General features: G+C 47.4%; 1 protein-coding gene across 2 annotated transcripts in view; it reads right to left on the bottom strand.

Annotated features, from left to right (window-relative positions):
• Positions 1–15059, bottom strand: part of LOC311629004 (zinc finger CCCH-type antiviral protein 1-like) — a 154310-nt gene that overhangs the window by 23727 nt on the left and 115524 nt on the right. For both annotated transcript variants that reach the window (XM_084896723.1, XM_084896724.1), the window contains 3 exons: positions 8281–8477; positions 6282–6370; positions 317–522 (listed from right to left, as the gene is read on the bottom strand). In XM_084896723.1, the coding sequence (XP_084752849.1) occupies positions 317–522; positions 6282–6370; positions 8281–8477 (492 nt within the window). The remainder of the gene's footprint in view (positions 1–316; positions 523–6281; positions 6371–8280; positions 8478–15059) is intronic.

The raw sequence follows: 15059 nt of genomic DNA, 5'->3' as shown, positions 1-15059 counted from the left end.
AACATTGATGGGAGAGAGACGCCGATAGGTGACCTCCTGCATGTGACCCAACCAGAGGCCAGGGATCAAACCTGCAGCTCAGGTGCGTGCCCCTGCCCGGGAATCAAACTCAAAACCCTCAGGTGCCCGGGGTCGGTGCTCTAACTACTGAGAACATCAGCCAGGGCAAACTGAGTACAGCTCTAAAATTAAGAATACCTGCCAGCATCTCATACCTTTAGCAAACGTTTGACACCAACTTTCCCTCGGTTTTAAGCACTAACCACATCAGCACATGAGCTTTTGTGTTTATGTACCTTTTCCTGCAAACAAATACCTCTTTGTTGATTTTGTTGGTTTCTGCCACTCGGTCGGCCAGGACGGGGTGGTGGACGGGAGGCGCGGGGATGGGCTGCATGGCGATCAGCTGGATCTTACTGGGCACCCGCCGGCTGGCCTCCGAGGAGCGCGAGATCCGGTCCACGTGCTCGAAGATGGAGGCCGAGGAGTGCTGCTCGTTCCCCGAACTGGTTGGCGGGGGCCCTGCAACAGGAGGAAAAGCCAGGAGATAAATATATAAAGTCCTCGAGAGACAGCAAATACTCAAAACTATGGATTAATTGTTAAAGAATCCTCAGGTGGGCCCCTGACCAACAGCACATCACTACTGCGCGGCAGGGTTTGAGCTTACGGCATCTGAGTTCAATATCGGCTCCTTCAGCCTCATTAAAAATTACAAATGGCCGAAACCAGTTTGGCTCAGTGGATAGAGCATCAGTCTGTGGACTGAAAGGTCCCAGGTTCGATTCCAGTCAAGGGCATGTACCTTGGTTTTGGGCACATCCCCAGTGGGGGGGGGGGGGGGGGTGCAGGAGGAAGCTGACAGATGTTTCTCTCTCATCTATGTTTCTAACTATCCTCTCCCTTCCTCTCTGTAAAAAAATCAATAAAAAATATATTTTTTAAAAGTTACAAATGTCAGCAGAAAAAAATGTGGAAACCAAGAGCCACTTGGTGCCAAACACTGCCCCGTTTTGTCTAAAAGGATTTCAGTCTTCAGTAAGGAAGGGTAAAGGGCGGAAGGAACCTAAAGCAGCTCAGTCCATTGTCATTTATACAACATACAGCAGCTCTGAGCATCCCTCTCATGTGCGGTGACACAAGGCACTTATGCTCAAGACGAGGGGTCTGTGGGCATGCAGGCAGGTGCTGATGGACAACGAGCATGTCCAGGTTTTCTGATCGGATGCAGAAAGAAAACTAAGCTGAAGAGGTATGGGAAGAAAAAGCTGCTGCCTGGAGGGAAGCCGTTCCCACTTTAAAAAGAGATGAAGAGTCTACTAAAATAGTTAAAAGGGGGGGGGGGGGGACTTTTTTTTAAAAAAAAATGATTTTTAGAGAGAGAGAAAGAGCGAGGGAAAGGTAGAAACATCAGTGAGAGAGACACATTGATTAGCTGCCTCCTGCACGCCCCCTACTGGGGAGAGAGCCAGCAACCCAGGCATCTGACCAGGAATCAAACCAGGGACCTCTTTGGCCCATGGAATGATGCTCTATTCACTGAGCCACACCAGCCAGACCAGAAAACTTTTTTCAAAAGTTAATTTTTAATGATTAAAAGAGTAAATGTCTGGCATATATATATATATATATATATATATATATATATATAAAATATATATATATATTTGCCACAACTTTTAAATATTTTAAAAAGTAATCAGAACTGCAAAAAAATTTAAACATATAGAAAGAGGGGGGAAAAAGTATTAACAGACTAAATCTTGGTATAATGGGTGATTTTCACCAATTTCTTGAGTATTACTTTTAGAGAGGAAATAATCCTTATGAACTTTAATTTTAAGAAGGCAAGAAAAAAGAGATGGAGAGAGATGACGAGGGGCTGAATAGGTGAAAGACCCCCATGGAGCCATTTAGATGCACTAAGACTCTGAGAAGCCTCAGTTGCCTCCGGTTGTTTTAAATGGCTCACAGGCCATGCAAGCACGCAGAAACTGTTTTCAAACAAAAGCCTGAGGTTTGAACCCTCAAGCGTAACTGGAAATTATGGAGGGTTCTCCTCAAGGTAAACACAAAATAAAACAATCGCCAAGCAAAGCAGTAAGAAACAACAGTTGATACTTGATATACGGAATACACATCGATGTGACGTAAGTTATGTATTTCCTCTCGATTTCAATTCTATTCTCCTGCTGCCCCAAGAGACTGTGCATGGACACGTCCCTCAGCCAGGAGGCCTGGCTGTTGGGATTCTGGCTTTCCTCCCTGACTGTGCAGCGCAAGTGGCCAGGCACCACCCCGCATCTGGTGGCAGCTTCTCAGATGGCAGGCACAGGGCCTAACAGGAGATCATTAGCTTCACCAGATAGGCTGGCCTTGCTAAGCCAAGCTCACAGAGTGACAGCAACCGTCACAGAAGATAGCCGTTACCCAACGGACACCCAAAGGGGAGGTCCCTCTCCTCCAGGATGGTCCAAAGACCAGGGGCAGAGAGCTCCAAATGTCTGGAAGGCGATGAGGGGGAGGGGGGGAGGGAGGCCCCACCCCCTGTGCTGTCTGTCTGCTGGGAACCACGGAGCTCAGGCTGGCGACTGGCTCCTGTCCACGCCCATCCCACCCCTGCATCGTGGTCATGGATCCTCGCTCTACAATTCACCAGCTGCTACCAGAGGAGGGGAAGCACAGAAAACCCTCAAGTTTACACACTGCCCAGAGCCCAGCCCTTCTAAAGGGCTGAAAAGAGGGATTTTTGTCATATACATATAATAGACATAGCATATTTGTCATATGATATATGAATACATGTATAAACAAATCCCAGTTTCCCAGTTATGTATTTTTATTATTTGCTATGCACTGAACTTTTTTTTTTTTTAAAGAACACAACTACTTTTTTAATAATGGCCAATGGAAAACACAATGCCTAGCCCTAGCTGGTTTGGTTCAGTGGATAGAGCATCAGCCTGTGGAATAAAGGGTCTGGGGTTCAATCCCAGTCAAAGGCTCACGCCCAGGTTGCAGGCTTGATCCCCAATAGCGGTTGTGCAGGAGGGAGCTGATTAATGATTCTCATTCCTGATATTTCTATCTCTCTCCCTCTACTTTCCTCTCTGACATCAATAAAAATATATTTTAAAAAAAAACAAAACCCACAATGCCTACACAGAGATTAATGCTATGTGAATCCTGTCTTAAGGCAAGTAGGGACTTTGGATTAAAACCCCCTTCTCTTTAAATATAATAAAAACAAAAAATATAATGATAGAAATTACAAAGGAGAATAACAGAGGAGCAGGAAATTTGAATACTGGAATGCAAGAGCAATAGACCATTTTTAAAGAATATTACTTCATCATTTATAGAAAAATACAATCCCACTGCCTTATTATTTTTTTTAAAATATAATTTTATTGATTTCAGAGAGGAAGGGAGAGGGAGAAAGAGATAGAAACATCAATGATGAGAGAGAATCCTGGATCGGCTGCCTCCTGCACGCCCCCTACTGGGGATCAAGTAAACAACCTGGGCATACACTCTTGATTAGAATTGAACCCAGGCCCCTTCAGTCCACAGGCTGACACGCTATCCACTGAGCCAAACTGGCTAGGGCCCACTGCCTTCCTATTAATGCCTGTGAGGCAGGGGCTGCGTGTCCCATCTCCTAACAGTGGGGGGGTATACATCACAGGGCCGCCAGCTCCCCAAAAGGTAAGCTGGGAAAGCGATAAAGCACAGCCTCGAATTGACCAAAACCAGCACAACAGCCTTTTCTGTGCTTCCAAAGCAAGGTGGGTCCTGGAATCACCAGGCAACCTGTGACAGCATGCGAAGCCCTGCCGCCCACCGTGGTGAGAGGAGACGCTGGTCCCAGGGCAACGTGCCCGAGGGCCCCAGACAGGCTCAAGCAACCACCTGGCTCCATGAATCTGTATTTTATTATGACTTGCAACTACAAAAAAAGGATTTTTATGTGCATTACAAAATAATTCCAATGCTATGATTATAAACGCAGAGTCATTTCATAGGGGATTTAGCTAAGTTCTATGCAAGCAATAAAACGCCTGCACAGCAGCATTTTAGCTATACGGAAGCGAACAGTTTTAAAAGTCAAGTGATGCTTGCAGCGAGAAAATTGTCTTTCTAAACCATGGAAATGTATGGATTTCGGTGTCTTCAAAGCATAATAGTGTTCTTATACTCAGAACACCTAATCCACTCGTCTCCTCCCACCGTCCCCGCTCAGTCCCAAAGCTGACATGCCTGCTACCGGGATTCTGAATATATGTTGAGAGCAATGCTTGGTTTTTGTGAGCCATGTAGAATAGACTTGCTGTAATCTTATCAGCAAGCAGAGCTAACCTTGGGAACTAAAAGCAAGATTTTCTCAGGTAACCTAAGGAATGGAGAAACTCCAGAACTGATTCTCCTTTTCAAATATTTCTTTCCCAGGATCAAAATTAGATTTTAATCCTATCGACCTGAAACAGTGCACCTGTTGCCATGGTGCTAAGTCAGCTTTAAGATCCTGTGACACTGGATCCGAAGAAAAACCTCTTCCCTGTGGTCCGAGGGGTGTTTCTTTCACATGGAAACGAAGCCCCTGGAAGGAGCGGGAAGGGACGTCAGAAACCAGCTCGTTGGGCCCCACAGGCGCCCAGAGGACGAGGGACTATTCCTAGGTCACCAGGGTGACAGTGACAGGACAGGCCCGCTGGCTCCATCCGGAGTCTGTTCATCTCCCCAATACCATTCACTCTGAATGACTTTCATAGAAATTTGTGATAAAAAATATAAGTACATGCCGAAACCGGTTTGGCTCAGTGGATAGAGCGTCAGCCTGCAGACTAAAGGGTCCCGGGTTTGATTCCGGTCAAGTTGCGGGCACATCCCCAGTAGGGGGTGTGCAAGAGGCAGCTGATCGATGATTCTCTCTCATCGATGTTTCCAACTCTTTATCCCTCTCTCTTCCTCTCTGTAAAAAGTCAATAAAAATATTAAAATATATATACACATATATAAATACAGACTGGCCGGCATGACTCAGTGGTTGAGCGTCGACCTATGAGCCAGGAGATCATGGTTAGATTCCAGGTCAGAGCACATGCCTGGGCTGGTGGCTATCCCCAGTAGGGGGCGTGTGGGAGGCAGCCAATCAGCATTAACGTTTCTGTCTCTCCTTCTCCCTTCCTCTCTGAAATCAATAAAAATACATTATATATATATATAGGCATTAAACATCATGTCCTGAGCACACCACTTCTTTCTGCATTGCTGAAACATCTATAATCTCCAGAAAACACAAGAGCTACACTAGCACTTTGGTTAACAGAATCTATTCAACTAAAACCCAGCTACCTTGTCATCACGCCAGAAAATGCCCCCAGGCGTGGAAGCCCCGTGGGCTTCGTCGTTTTACAGGGCATCGGGTTCCTGGTCCTACTGCTTAGAATGGGAGTGAAGTTCACTTTGGACCTGGCCTGAGAAGCTGCAGCCTCTGACACAAACAAGCTAAACCGTCGACCACACTGACCTATCCACCAGAGGAAAGAGCTAGGACCCAACAGGCTGCACTTGGACCTGTGACAAATACACAACTTCCTGACAGCGACGGCTGTGAAACCCTTGAATTGGACGCTGAAAAGGTCACATCGGGGAGGCCGTGTTTGAGACTCTGGTAGTAGTAGTTCGATTCCTCCTTATCCTTCAGGGAGGAAAATCGTTAGGACTTGAAACTAGAATGGAACATGGCTATGAGCCTCAAAACATAGCTCCTTGGATCCCTAACCTCCAGACTGCCCCTCCCATCCCCCACCCTTCCCCCACTCGTTCACCCATCCACCCACCAGCCCACCCCAAACGCAGACACCAGCACCCTGTTAGTGCCCATCGATGCTGAGACATTCGCCATACGGATAACGGATTTTCCATTGCACAGGTTATTTTTTTAAGTTCAGTACCTAAAGAATAAAACCCTAGCCCAGTGGTCAGCAAACTGCAGCTTGAGAGCCACATGCGACTCGTGACTAATGAGCTTGCCACTACGTAAGGCATTACCCTTACCCAGAAGTTTTGACTTCAGGTTAAAGACATTAGTACATTATTAAAATGTTTTTTAAGTGTTTTTCCCTAAGACAGTGGTCGGCAAACTCATTAGTTAACAGAGCAGCAAACCGAGGCTCAAGAGCTGCAGTTTGCCGACCACGGCCCTCGCCTATTGGAACCTCGTCACTGCTCTGAAGGTGGAGAGCGAAGAGAATCACAGACTGCTCTGTGGAACTTACCGTCATTCACCGCGCCCGGCGTCTTATCTCCCGCTTCCCTCTCACTGGACTCTTCGCTTACGGTAGAGTCAGCGTCTGACGGCGAGACTCTGCAGACACAAAGCGAACGTAAGCGTCAGGAAACAGAAAGAAGAGGGAGGGGCAGGTCGTGCTCATCTGGATGTGGAAGTCAGGCTTCCGGGCAAGACTAGTAGAAATGAGACGATCCAAAAAATTATCTCATGACCCAGCATCTCCAAGGACACGAACTGCACGTGGTTTCCCCTTGAAGACAGCGGAACAGTGCGGGAAACGGCTCAGCAGGCTGCATTTCAACAAATGCTCGGGAACCAGGGGCCAAACGAAGGGATGGTCCTTCACTGGCCAGGCCCTGGCTGGCAGACTGGGTCTGGCTCGGGGTTCGTTGGGTCTGCAAAATCTCCAGGAAGCCAGGGTGTCTGCACTCACCCCACAGAGCTCCAGGCCTTCGGAAAAAGCTTACACCTACATCCCCACCTGAGATCCGATGCCGTAACTAAAGAGCAAGGGCAGTGAGGGGACACCAGGCCAGTAAAAATCCACCGGTGAGCACCCCTCCCTTTGTGCTCCCTGGATGAAACAGCAGCGTGAAATGCCAACACACTCTGGTGCCCGTGAGGGATGCTAAAATATTACATTAACCACACAAGCCACTGAGATGTCGTGACTAAATGTTTAGGATGAGACTACAAGGGAAGAAAAAGGAAAAAAAGACTTTGCAAAAATGTACCAGCATATTAATAATCCTTAATGATTTGATGTATGCTTAGCCTGCATGACAATTAAGCAAATAGCATCTCTCCCCTTAATGCAGTTTCCTTTGTAAAGATCACCTATTAAATTCTTAAAACTAGGCCAGAACCCCCGGGGAGGTCTTCAGATGGCAGAAATTATAACATCATTTCAAATATTGGTATGAGCCCACACTACTTTTTTCCTTTTAGCGGAAAACCAGGACCCAAAGTATCAAAGCTCAAGGACAAGCTTCAGTAGCCAATTTAAGGCTTCAATAGCCAAAGCGTGACTGCGAGGATCTCAGGTCAACTTAATGAGGCCGGACTCTGAATGGGGTCTCCTGTAACAGAGCTGCGGCCCTGCTCAGGGCATCAGGGTGAGGGGACCTCCGTGCACTGCACTCTGACAGGAGGAATGAAAATAAACAGAGATGGGAGCTGGGCTGGGAGCAGGTGGTGAAGAGTCCATGCAAACATACCAACAATGGTGGCATCAGCTGCCAGAGAAAAATCAAGCAAAGATAGAAAGATGTGCCCAATCAGTGCGGCTCAGTGGTTGAGCGTCAACCCATGAACCAGGAGGTCACAGTTCGATTCCCAGTCAGGGTACATGCCAGGGTTACAGACTCGATCCCCAGTGTGGGGCATGCAGGAAGCAAATGATCAACGATTCTCTCTCATCATCCTCTCTCTCTCTCTCTCTCTCTCTCTCTCTCTCTCTCTCTCTCTCTCTCTCTTCTCTCTCTCTCTCTCTCTCTCTCTCTCTCTCTTTCTCTCTTCCTCTCTGAAATCAATAAAAATGTATTTTTAAAAAGACAGAAAGCTGTGATAAAGGAAGGTCACCTGCAGACAGAGCAATGAGGGCAGGATGGGCCAGGACAAAGCCAACACTGGGTGTGTGTCGTGTGCTATGCACCTTTCAGACATGGTTTCTGGTATCATTTCCAGAAGGCCCGGCTTGTTCACCCAGGATATACAGTATACTCTTCAGCTGGCCAATCCCTAATCAAGTCACAGGGGGACGGCCAAACCACGCTGGACCGTGATTCGTCATCTCAAATGCTCTGGGGAAAGAGAGCGGACAGCCTCCGCCAGGGGTCCATCAGAGTGGCCCCGGGCTCGCTGACTGTGGGAGAGCTGTGCTCAGTCTCCTGGGCTGCAGGCGAGGGCAACACTCTCCGCTGGCCCCTCTGATCCTGGAAATGGACAAACGGAAAACGGAAGCAGGCAGAGAGCCCCACACCCACCTTCCTCGATGGCGCACGTTCTTGGCGGGGACCTGGGCCTTGGGGCTCGGGACGTCTCCGTTTTCGGAGGGCGTGGTGTGGTCCTTCACGGGCCCCGGCAGCGGGGCGGGCTCGTGAATAATCAGGATGTCGTCCTTGTTGTGCTGCCCCAGGTGCTGCTTGGCGAAATCAAAGCCCTTCACGCTGGGGATCTGCAACTAAAACGGAGAGGCGGGTCGGTCGGTCGATCCGAACGCTGATGACCGGCAAGGGGCCTGTGAGGCTGGCGAGATCGTGGCTGCAGTTCCACCAAAATCTCTGGAACGTCCAATATGTACAAGGGGCCGTTGACACCTTGTGTTTGCAGAAAAGAAGGGTACTTGCAAAAACTTAAGGACCACGAGGATTAAATAGCTAGACCATACTAAAAAAGATGCCCTAAGACGATCCCCAACCCACTGTCAGAGCAGCATAACCATGTGCTGTGCAATTCCAGAGACCGTGACACGGGCACCATGTTCCACAGAGAGATAGGGACCTGTGTCAGGACTCGGAAGACAGACAGAACTCAGAAATAAAGAGGTGGGACACAGAGCGTGATCTGGGCTGTGTCAGGGACCAGCGAACCCCTTAAGGCTGGGCAGCAGAGATCTCATTCGCTGCTCCAGACGGGTCAGAATACAGGGAGTGAGAGAAGGCCGGCCTGCATGTGGATGACGCCAAATGCCAGCTTCTAGAGCAGAGAAGCCACTCCATGTTTCTAAAGAGGCATATTTCTAAAATTCAAGCAGACAGAGCACAAAGGGACCGGGGAAAGGGGCCCAACAGTTCCACATGCATGGAATGACAAAAGTGGAGCCCAAAGTCTTAGCAAAGAAAATGGGAAGGAGGGAAGGAAGAAGGAAGGGAGGAAGGGAGGGAGGGAGGGAGGGAGGGAGGGAGGGAGGGAGGGAGGGAGGGAGGGATAGGCAGAAGGGACTGGACACCGACCAGACACAAGAGGCAAAGGAGAGAGCAAGCCAGGGATAACCAACAGGGAACACAGAACAGTGGAAGTGACACCGAGGGGAAGGGGTGAATCATGAAGGGACGACACCCTGAGGAAATGCAAAGTCAGGTTTTGCTTTAAACACGCTTGGGTTGAAATGGCAAAAAAAAAACAGCTCCAAAGGAGAGCAGCTGTGTGGCTGGAGCCGGAGGACAGAAGCCTGGGGGACGCCAGGCTGGAGATGGGACTCAGAGCATCTGTCTGGAAGGTGACCTGTGGGGGAGTTGACGGTTTTTTAAGATGAAAACAGTCCGTGAATAAAATGGTGGAGGACATCTAATAGTTTGGGACCCAGAGGGGGAAAAAGGAAGCCAAGAACAAAACAGAAGCCTACTTCAAAAACAAAACAAGAATGGGAACCATTCAATGTCATAGAAGTACAGGGGGTGAAGAATTTATAGAAAGGAGAGTAATCAGGGCTCAGGGATGAGGAGGAAGGAGTCTTTGAAGAAGTCCACCTGTCACACTGGCATATGCAGGAGGCCTATGTCCCGATGAGACACCCACACCAAACCCACAACTAAGACTCCACGAGCCTGCAACCACAGGTCCTGGCCTCAGCTTCTCAGCCTGTGCTAAGACAGGAGAGATGCTCAAGGACATGGCTACGTGGACAGTAAAGGTGGGGCACCACTAGGGATTAATAGTTTCCTTAATTCGAGCTTGCAGAGCATCCTGTATAATAAAAGCCTAATATGCTAAGTGTCCGACCGTTCAACCAGTCGCTATGATGTGCACTGACCACCAGGGAGCAGATGCTCCGACCAGTAGGTTAGCTTGCTGCTGGGGTCCGGAATTGGGACTGGGCGAACAGGCTGGACATGACCTGGAGCCCTCCTGCGATCCCTCCCCAGCCCCATGGTGCACTGGTGGGTCCCTCAGCCTGGCTTGTGCCCTCTCACAATCCAGGACCCCTCAGGGGCTGTTTGAGAGCTGGTTTTAGCCCAATTCCCACAGGCCAGGCCGAGGTACCCCACCAGTGCACAAATCCATGCACCAGGCCTCTAGTAGGACAATAAATTGCATATATCGGGTCTAGTAATAATTAATGTCGTTTTTAAACATTCGTTTAAAATCTTGCTTGGCATTGGATTGTATTGACATAACCTTCAAACACATGGTATCTACAGAATGTATGAAGTGCAATTAACAAGTTTTGCTTGAAAAAGTTTGTGTTTGGTTTGGTTTTTGTTGCAGAACTAGGGCTAAGAAGATGGCGAATGAAGAGCATATTCGGCACTGCATGCTTTACGAGTTCCAATTAGGAAGAAAAGCAAGTGAGGCTGCAAAAAACATCTGTAGTGCTCTTGGTCAAGATGCAGTTAGCGCCAGAAAATGCCAGCGTTGGTTTGAGAAATTTCGCGAGGGAAATTTTTCGTTAGATGACAAGAGTGGTCGAGGCCTTGTGTCCAATTTTGATCAAGAAGCTCTTCGATGCGCCGAAACCGGTTTGGCTCAGTGGATAGAGCGTCGGCTTGGGGACTGAAGGGACCCGGGTTCGATTCCGGTCAAGGGCATGTACCTTGGTTGTGGGCATATCCCCAGTGGGGGGTGTGCAAGAGGCAGCTGATCGATGACTCTCTCTCATCGATGTTTCTGACTCTCTATCTCTCTCCCTTCCTCTCTGTACAAAATCAATAAAATATATTTAAAAAAAAAAAAAGAAGCTCTTCGAGCTCTTTTGGTGCAAAATCCTCAAATTGCCCAACAAGAGCTTGCGACAACTTTAAATTGTTCACAAAAAACAATTTCCAATCAATTGCGTGCACTTGGCAAAGTCCAAAAGTTTGGAAAATGGGTTCCTCATGAGTTGACTGACAACAACCGTAATCAAAGAGTCACAATTTGCAGTTCGCTCCTCTCTCGTCAAAACCGTTTGCCGTTTTTAGAGCAAATTGTTACCGGAGATGAAGAATGGGTGCTATATGTTAATTTGAAAAGGCGGCCTCAATGGTTGGACAAAAATGAGGCTCCGCAGCCCACGCCAAAACCTGACTTGCATGGGAAAAAAGTGATGTGTGTTTGGTGGAATTTTAAAGGAATTCTTCATTATGAACTTTTACCATCTAACCAAACCATTACAAGTGCAGTGTCTAGTGCCCAATTGGAAAGGTTAGCCCAAGCTTTAAGAGAAAAAGAACCCGAGTTGATTAATCGGAAGGGCGTAATTCTTCACCACGATAACGCACGACCGCATACTGCAAGAATCACTGCTGAAAAACTGCGCCAGTTGGAATGGGAAGTTCTCCCTCAACCTGCATATTCTCCTGATATTGCCCCTTCCGATTACCATTTGTTTCATTCTTTGCAAAACTTTCTTCTTGGAAAAAAATTTAATAATGAAGAATGCCTCAAAAATGCATTGACCGAATTTTTTGCATCAAAATAACAAGAATTTTACAACAGAGGGATTAAAATGCTTCCTGAGCATTGGGCACAAGTAGTAGAAAACAACGGCAACTATATTGTTGATTAAATTTTGTTGTATTGTTTAAATAAATTTGATTTTAAAAAGTATTAGAAAACGACATTAATTATTACTAGACCTAATAAATAGTCATCTCAAAGGTCTCCTCAGTGTCAGCAGGAAGGCCACATGCAAGACCAAGCCCTCTCGGCCAGGCTGTGTCCCTCATCCACAGGTAGTCCTATCCGTCAGGAGACATGGGCAAACCCATCTACAGAGTTATTTTAGCCAAGAGACCATGTGTAGAAGCACCAGGTTTTATGCACAGATGAGGAACAACACTAATGGCTTAGATGTGTGATCTCTATAACTCTAACCTCTTTTTAGCACTAAAAAATCCAGGATTAATGGGGGTCTGAGAGTAAGTCTGCAATCATGACTTAGGCCAGCAGAGGGAGACAAAATGTACTGTAACTACAGTTTACAAAGATGTTGCTTGGAAACAAAAGGCAAAGGCTGGCCTGCCTATATTTTCTAAACCGATGATATCATGTTTCAGTGTGTGACTGCCACACACCCCTCGGCTCAGGAATGCTGCTTCGAAAACAATAAACCCAACCTGCTGCTCCATGGCTCCCCCACCCCCAAGATAAATCCTCATTTAGCACACCAAATCCCTGGGGTGCACACCTTTCTAGAGGCACGTAGTCCCCTTAAGGGAATCAAATTCCAGGTGGACAACCTCTTTCTATGCTCTCTCCTAACGTGATTTTCCTGAGGGCGCCAGTGGTGGGGGCACCAGGCTGGTCCCCGTCCAGCCTCCTTTCATAAAAGACCTCCTACTTTGCAGAAGAGAGACGCACCTCTCATCCAGGTGGCTGCTTCCCCGCAGCGACACCTCATCTTAGCTCCATAAACAGGGTGCCTCCGAAAGAATAAGTTATAATCAACAGTCATCAACATCATCTTATCGATCCTGGTAAAACCCTTTTTGATATATTCCCCAGTAAGGAAGTAAATGCCTCTAGTGACTGGGAAACACTCTTTTATGAGGTAGATGGTTTGCTGTGTCAAAACTGAAGGAGAAGTCTTGGTTGGTGTGGCTCAGTTGGTTGTGCCAAAGGGTTCCTGGTTCAATTCCCGGTCAGGTGTCAGGCTTGATCCCTGGTGGGGGCATGCAGAAGGCAGCCGATAGATGTCCCACTCTCACATCAATGAGTCTCTCCCTCTCTCTCTCTCTCTCTCTCTCTCTCTCTCTCTCTCTCTCTCTCTTTCTCTCCTTTCTCTCTCCTCCCCCCCCCCCTTTCCCTTCCTCTCTCTCTAAAGTTAATCATTATTTTTAAGTGGAAAAAATAAATTTTTTTTTTTTTAATTTGAAGAAGGAGTCAGATTGGAGACCTCTTCTAAGCAAAGCTCTCCAAAGACAATAAGGAAAAAATATGAACCCCACTGTCTCTATGGCGCAGCCTGTGTACCCCAAGTCTAAGAACTAAAGGCCTTCGCTGACCAACTCTCAGAGCTCATGAAACAACCAAATGCATGCATATGTCCAAGTACCTTACAAATGAGACCGACAGCATGCTTACTGCTCTTGGCTGATAAACACCCAGGACGTACTACACCCAGTCAGCTAAGCGTTTCCAGGCATCAGATAAAGCTGTGGATATACAACCTGATACAAACTTCCGTAATTCAGCCACCGGATGTGACACATGGTACACACTCTACAAACAGGAGATGATGGAAGGAATTTCAAAAAGGTCAGCTGACCCAGAACACCTATTGAATGTTGCGGGGAATCAAGAAAAGGGAGTCTGCCATAAATGAATAGGACACCCACCACAGCCCTGAAGCCCTGCTGGCTTCTGGTCGATTCCCACTAACGTCTCTAAATATACCCATTCCATCCTCACACTTCCCACTGGCTCGGTGAGTCACCACCCTCCACAACAATAGAAATTTGGCAACTAATCTGTGCTTACACACAAAACAAAAGCCATTTACACACAGAAGGAAAAAATTAAAGAAATCACTGCCCGCCCCCGGCCCCTCACTTATGGGATTAACTACTTTCATTTCAACTCTACTTTCTGGTACACTTTTTCTGGTTTTTCTATTTCTTCTTCTTCTTCTTTTAAGAGGTGAGCATTTTCTTTTCTTTCTTTCCTTTTAATATATTTTATTGACTTTCTACAGAGAGGAAGGGAGAGGGATAGAGAGCTAGAAACATCGATGAGAGAGGAACATCGACCAGCTGCCTCCTGCACACTCCCTACTGGGACCAATATATATGCCCTTGACTGGAATCGAACCTGGGACCTCTCAATTCACAGGCTGATGCTCTATCCGCTGAGCCAAACCGGTTTTGGCTATGTCTTCTTTTTTTTAAATCTAAAGTTAAATCTAAATGTATTGTGTCTCCAGCTTCCATATGCAGAATAAACCTGAATTAGTATTTTATAAAAGCAAGGTAGCGATTAATTAGTGCATTAATATTCACATTAGGACCTAGTTACTTCTAAGTAAGGATAGCTATTTTGTTCCTTTTTTTAAAAAAATTATGTTTTATTGATTTCAAAGAAAGAAAGTAAGGGAGAGGTAGAAACATCAATGATTAGAAAGAATCATCAATTAGCTGCCTCCTGCATGCCCCCTCCCCGCCACTGGGCATTCAAGCCCCAAGCCGGGCATGTGCCCTGACAGGGAATCTAACCGTGACCTCCTGGTTCATAGGTCAACCCTCAACCACTGAGCCACCCTGGCCAGGCTGTTCCTTCTTTCTTTCATATAGCACCAAGGGGACAGGCCCCGGATCAGTACCCTGCCCGAATATGCCACTGACAAGCCAGGGAGGCCTCTCGGAGCAGGTCAGCCAGGGAACAGGAGAGACGCCTGATGAGTTTTAAAACACGTGAGCCATACATATAGTACGACCCAGATGGAACAAGACAGAGTGAAGTCCCCAGTACCCGGTGAGCTGAACCCCTGGGAAGGAGCACTAAGATGACAGAGGAAACCACGGAGCAATCCGTGAGTCCAAATGAAAATCTACGATCTCGAAGAGAACACCGTTGTTGTTTAAGCGTTTTCAATTTGATGGCTGTGGCCTGTGAAAGCTCACTGCGACCACGTGATGTCTCCACAGTGGTGAGGACCAGACGAAGCTGTTACCGTGTGTGTGTGTGTGTGTGTGTGTGTGTGTGTGTGTGTGTGTGAGGTCTTCAGATCTGGGAGAGCAGAGCTCCACGATTCTGCCGCCCCCAGACCACAGCAGGCCAGGGTCGCCTGACTGCGGGTGAACTGGAAACACCTACGTGAGGCCTCACAGGATCCTTGCAGAGAATC

The sequence above is a fragment of the Pipistrellus hanaki genome (genome assembly GCF_964339955.1).
Source record: "Pipistrellus hanaki genome assembly, chromosome: 10".
Taxonomy (NCBI): domain Eukaryota; kingdom Metazoa; phylum Chordata; class Mammalia; order Chiroptera; family Vespertilionidae; genus Pipistrellus; species Pipistrellus hanaki.
The sequence above is the reverse complement of the archived record's forward strand: the minus strand, read 5'-3'. Positions and strand labels throughout refer to the sequence as shown.